Source organism: Triticum urartu, chromosome 4A, assembly GCF_056163025.1.
Source record: "Triticum urartu cultivar PI428250 chromosome 4A, HENAU_Tu73, whole genome shotgun sequence".
Taxonomy (NCBI): domain Eukaryota; kingdom Viridiplantae; phylum Streptophyta; class Magnoliopsida; order Poales; family Poaceae; genus Triticum; species Triticum urartu.
In genome coordinates this window covers 124229610-124235587 of record NC_141876.1, presented here as the reverse complement: position 1 = coordinate 124235587, position 5978 = coordinate 124229610, and the positions used below count along the sequence as shown (strand labels likewise).

The 5978-nt window shown below is 49.5% G+C and overlaps 1 protein-coding gene across 1 annotated transcript; it reads left to right on the top strand.

The window, feature by feature from the left end:
- Positions 1–519: 519 nt before the first annotated feature.
- Positions 520–3110, top strand: LOC125551075 (uncharacterized). The gene is made up of 4 exons (XM_048714224.2): positions 520–874; positions 1063–1219; positions 1997–2075; positions 2638–3110. Exons 1-4 carry the CDS (start codon positions 649–651, stop codon positions 2776–2778), a joined length of 603 nt encoding a protein of 200 aa, XP_048570181.1. The 5' UTR covers positions 520–648; the 3' UTR covers positions 2779–3110.
- The last annotated feature ends 2868 nt before the right edge of the window (positions 3111–5978 follow it).

Genomic DNA, 5978 nt, shown 5'->3' with positions numbered 1-5978 from the left:
GTTTGCGGCGGTTCACGCTCGCCGGATTGAGCGCCAACAAGGAGGGAAGGACGGAGCGCAGGCCGCGGGTGGAGGAGATGGAGCTCGGGGCAGGAGATGGAGGGCATGAGCGTGGGGGAGGGCGGCGGCGGTAACTCTAACTGGGAGGAGACGTTGGGTGCGAACGGAGAACGAGCGATCGAGGAGATTGCGTTTTGTTTTTTTTTTCCTTCGATATACAGTGCACCCCTCACGCCATTGGTTGCGCCACACAGTGCGCCTCTGTCCCACGTGGCATGCACGAGTAAGCCCCTTTGATGCACACCTTATTGTTTTGGATGAGCAAAGTGAGACAATGATTCATATTCATGGTCTGTTTATTGTAGTATTACCTCTATTTTTTTTGGAGGAAGCAATATTACCTTTATTTATTCATAATAAAACCCTGTTAAAAACTACTGATAGCTAATTTTGAATTGGAAGGGGTAGATATTTAAAAAGACTGTACATGATTTTTTTTTTCTTCTTCTCTTGAATATTCGTGGGTTCAGCGGGTTGTTCTCCAATCTTCCGTAGCAAGGCTCTCGTCTCTTCTTCTTCCCGCTCTGCTGCTCCGCCGCTCAGCTACAAACCCCACCCCCAAATCCAACCCAATCCCGCGCGAATGCGATGGAATCCTCTACCACCAACACGACCACGCCACCGGCGGCAGCCGCCAGCAAGCGGAGGCGGAACGCGGCGCTGCCCCTAGGGGATCTGACTAACCTCCTCCCGAGCACCCCCGCCCCGAGAAAACCTAGCGCCAAGCGGCCCCTCCGGCCGCCGCGCTCCGACGCCTCCGCGTGCACCTCCTCCGCGTTGGCCACGCCCGTCTCCAAGGCCTCTTCCGCCGCCGGTGAGCTCACTGCCCCAATCTCGGCTCAGTCCTTAGTTAACTAGCAGCAGCATCTTAGCTAGGCGCGCCGATTTCCTTCACCATTATCACACCGCAACGCCTTCTCCGTTCGATTGCTGAGGTGCTGTGGATTATTTGCTTCTCCTTGCGTGGCACCAATTTGAGTTTCTGACTCTGGATCTTTGCAGCTGTTGAGGAGCCGGGTTTGGTGAAATCGCCCATCTCGACGATTTACACGAGTCGAGGGACCCGGGGGAGGAGAAATCCCACCAGTGTCAAGGCGCCTTTTCCTACTGGAGCAGCAGCAAGTTGCCCCCCTCTTGGGAAAGCTACAAGGGCCGGCAGGTGAGCAAGTTGATATGTGCCTCGGGCAATTTAGTCCCCTTTCGTTCAGAACTGACTTGCATTTCATTACTTCGGTTCAGAGTTCAGACCCTGCAGCTCTACACCTGCTTTTGTGCTATCCATTGTGTGATTTACTTATGATAAGCTTCTGCCGTGAGATAGTTCATTTCGATTGCTGTATTTAGTTTGTCTTCAAACCAGACCAAGTACAACAAAGTTTTAATTAATGCAGATTTTTATCAGTAGGTGAGAATAAATTTTCATCGCAAATGATAGAATAAGGTGCAACAAACGCACCAACCAGGCAACCATAATAATTGATGACAAGGTCCATCTGATTTTGCACAGTGCTATTTCTGTTGTATACCTGCAGCCCATTCATTTTGTTGCATAATCTTGTTAAGCCCGCAATAGTTCTGTTTGAAACACAATATGAACAGTTAGAGTTCAAGTTCTAACTGGTCTAGACTGTCAGAATACCTGTCTGCTTATTATATTTTGATGGTTTTGTCAGTCTGGCTATCTATTTGTTAACTGCTTGCATTCTTGTTGTTAAGTGCTTTGGATACTGGTAGCTTGTACAGTGTCTTTTGGGTTTTCAAGAGAATGAAGTTATCAAATCATATACTATGTCATTAGTAATAGGGGTAACTGGATAAGTAAATGTTCCCAGATGTCCAGATATCTGCAAGTTCCGAATGCAAAGTCTGAATATTGGCATAGCTAATGCTTGCAATGTGAGCGTATTTAGTTAACTCAATTGCACCTCCCTTTCAGTCACTCAACTAAGAAAGCCCCAGCAGCTCAGGATCCTTGTCCTATTTCATCCTCAGCTCCTTGTCATCAAGCTAAAAAGGTAAGCAGCAGTAAACTTTGAGCCATTTTCCAAGAATTTTTCCTTGACCGCCATGCTCTCTTTGACTGATCTTTATGATACGAATATTAATTATGCTTGCTGTTTGTAGCTCATGATTTTGCCCAAACTTTGTCATTCAGTAATATGTGACAAGTAAATGGTAATAAGGCACATATTGATTTTCTGCTTCATGCTCCTTTTCATGTGTATCTCCTATGCGGCATTTATTCAACACTGTATATGAAGATATGCTTATTTGAGTAAATGTTGACACCTCACTTGTATGCTGTAGAGCAAGTACTGGCACCATAGTGTCGGTATCACACAAACTTAAGAAGGCAGCTCAAGGATTATGTATGTTTGGTCCATCTAAATATCCGCTGATATTGTTTTTATTCTGAATGTGAAGGACTTAAGTAGTACATGCGCTAGTCGAAACATCAGTGCTTAAGCCTACTGTATAAACAGCCTTCCACAGAATCAACCTTAGGAACAAAAGTAAAAATGTTGGGACCCTAGCAACAGTGATTTCACCTTGCTGATTGCTTGAATTTCTGAACAGAAGAAGAGGCACTTGGGGGTGGAGAACTCATCTTCTGGCAGACCCAAGTTACCAGATGATTTCGTCGAGAAGCAGAGAGCATACTTCCAGGAGATCGACGCCTTTGAACTGCCGGAGGAAGAGGCCTCAGAAACTGACTGACCTGCATCGAAAATCAAGCCTTATCCGTCGATCATGTACGATACAGCTGTACAGAAATGTACTCGCGCGGGTTACTTTTATAGGACTACTGCGAGTTATGAAGTAGGAACAGACAGTCCTTGTAACATAGGTGGTGTGCTTTAGTGATCACTGATGCTCAGTTTCGCGTGTTTGTAGTTGTTGTATTGATGTCTAGTAGGATATGGTTGTGTTGGGACATGTCCTTGCAAGTTTTTCTGTGTGTGGAAGGAGCCATGTCCTTGCAAGTTTGTTTCCCCAATGTATGTACATTGAGCTAAAATGATGTAATGAATGGAGTTATCCAGCAGTTACCTTTAAAAGTTGCAAAATAGCTTCAGCCATCTCCCGATGACTACTCAGGTTAGTGAAGATGTGGTATGATAAGGGCATCTTCAAGGTGGACCCGCAAACCTTCCGTAACCTTCCGGACTGCGCTGTCGGTCCGGACTGCGGAAGCCATTCAACGACGATCTGTATCGGTTCGTGGAGCGGTCCGGAAGCGATTTCTCGAACTGTTCCCAAGTCTGCTTCTGACTACCCTGACCCATCAAAAAAACCCTCCCTCCTCTCCGTGTGCTCCCACCCGGCGCCACCTGTCTGCATTCATGCTGCTGTAGAGCGTGCCGCTCCGCATAGAGGAGGGCCGATGCGACCTCTCATTGCCTCTGCCATTGAAGCGGAGTGCTGGCTGCACGCCCGGCTGAACACGCCTCCTCGTCGCATTCATACACCCTCATTAATCCCCCGTGGAAGTCGAGAAACATACTTCGTTCCACACGTCCGTTCATGGGCGGGTCGGCATTAAATGCAACGCCGGCCGAGCTCCTACCGTCTGCTCTCTATTTAAATGAGGGTAGACGTCGGGCAAGAACCACACCCCTCCGCCTCCTCCCAATCTCCTCCACCACTCTTCTGATGACTTCGGAAGATCAGTTCTTCGACGCACAAGCCAACTGGGTGGCCCGCCGAGCCGACCGGATACGAGCGAGGCAGCTCGCTACTCCACCTCCCGAGCCTCACTTGACGGAGCAAGTTGTCGCCCCAAGCCGCCGCGTGGTTCAGCAACTCGCCGCTCTAGGCCCACTCGATGAGGAGTGGCTAGTTGCTCGACGCCGTCACAGCGGGGAGCACAGCGGCACGAGCATCATCGCTGCCGTCGACGACCGCGCCTCCCACATCTGCGGCTGCGCCTCCCCTGCCTGCGACCGCGCCATGCAGGTAGAGGCAGAAGTCGGGTGCACGGAGAGCGACGAGTGGGAGGCCAACGCCTCCACGTCCGTCGCTATCACCAAGGAGAAGTAGAACACGGGAGTCTGCCGCCGCTTGGGTCCCACGAAGGACACCGGCGTACACAGCCGATGTCTTGCCCGGTTCTTCTCTTTCGAGGACCTCTGTCGATCCCACATGGGCTTCACGGAAGCACATGCACCGCCTTCCCCTCCCGCTGAAGCATCAGCCGGGGGTTCCACTCCGATGGCTGGTGGGGAAGCGAGCCGTCCTTTGCGCTGAAGCATATACCTCCAGGGGTCCCGACAATCCGGTGATCGGGCTGCCGGACATGAGGAAGACAAATGGATCCGCGGACGGTGATTTAGATTAGGTATTAATCATACCTTCAGAGCTGGATATAACACCCTCGATGCGACTATATCTCCCACGTGTCGAGGCACGACTTAGAGGCATAATCGCATTGAAGGCATATGTCGCAAGTTAGGCAATCTTCACAACATCCCATGTAATATAAATCATAAGGGGGAGATAACATAGTTGGCTTACACTCGCCACGTCAATCAAGTACATAAATAACATTACATCATCCAAACACTCATGGCCCGACTACGGCGCCAAAACAAAAGAGAACCCAACATGCGACACGGTCCCAATCACCCCCAACTGGGCACCACTACTGATTATCGGGAAAGGAAACATAGTAACGTTGAGAGTCCTCGTCGAACTCCCACTTGAGCTCAAGTGCGTCTCCTGGAGCAGAATCATCAGGCCCTGCATCTGATGTAATAGTAATCTGTGAGCCACAAGGACTCAGCAATCTCGCACCCTCGCGATCAAGACTATTTAAGCTTATAGGTAAGGCAAGGTAAAAATATGTGGAGCTGCAGCAAGCGACTAGCAAGTATGGTGGCTAATCTTATTCGCAAAAGAGAGCGAGAAGAGGAGGCAAAGCGCGAGCGAGAAACTAGAGAACAACCTGCGCAAGCATTACTCCAACACCGTGTCCACTTCCCGGACTCCGCCGAGAAGAGGCCATCACGGTAACACACTCAGTTGATTCATTTTAATTAAGTTAAGGTTCAAGTTATCTACAACCGGACATTAACAAATTCCCATCTGCCCATAACCGCGGGCACGACTTTCGAAAGTCCAAATCCTTGCAGGGGAGTCCCAACTTAGCCCATGACAAGCTCTCACGGTCAACGAAGGAATAAACCTCCTCCCAATACGTTCCGATCAGACTCGGTATCTCGGTAATTCAAGACACTTCGACAGGTTAAAACAAGACCAGCAACACCGCCCGAATGTGCCGACAAATCCCGATAGGAGCTGCACATATCTCGTTCTCAGGGCACACTCTGATAGGTCAAGCTACGAGTAAAACCAACCCTCAAGTTTCCCCGAGGTGGCCCCGCAGGCTGCCCGGTTCGGACCAACACTCAGAGGGAGCACTGGCCCGGGGGGGGGGGGGGTTCAAAATAAGATGACCCTCGGGCTCCGAAAACCCAAGGGAAAAAGAGGCTAGGTGGCAAATGGTAAAATCAATGTTGGGCATTGCTGAAAAAGCTTTAATCAAGGCGAACTATCAAGGGGTTCCCATTATAACCCAACCGCATAAGGAACGCAAAATCCGGGAACATAACACCGATATGACGGAAACTAGGGCGGCAAGAATGGAACAAAACACTGGGCGAGAGGCCGAGCCTTCCACCCTTTACCAAGTATATAGATGCATTAAGATAACATAGAAATATAATGATATCCCAACAAGTAAATAAATGTTCCAACAAGGAACGGCCTCCAATCTTCACCTGCAACTAGCAACGCTATAAGAGGGGCCGAGCAAAGCGGTAACATAGCCAATCAACGGTTTGCTAGGACATGGTGGGTTAGAGGTTTGACATGGCAATTTGGGAGGCTTGAAAGCAAGTGGTAGGCATCATAGCATT

Coding starts and splice junctions, on each gene's coding strand:
- LOC125551075 (XM_048714224.2), top strand. CDS start 649: ATGGAATCCTCTACCACCAACACGACCACGCCACCGGCGGCAGCCGCC. Junction 1,220..1,996: donor AAAGCTACAAGGGCCGGCAG/GTGAGCAAGTTG, acceptor CCTCCCTTTCAG/TCACTCAACTAAGAAAGCCC. Junction 2,076..2,637: donor CTTGTCATCAAGCTAAAAAG/GTAAGCAGCAGT, acceptor ATTTCTGAACAG/AAGAAGAGGCACTTGGGGGT.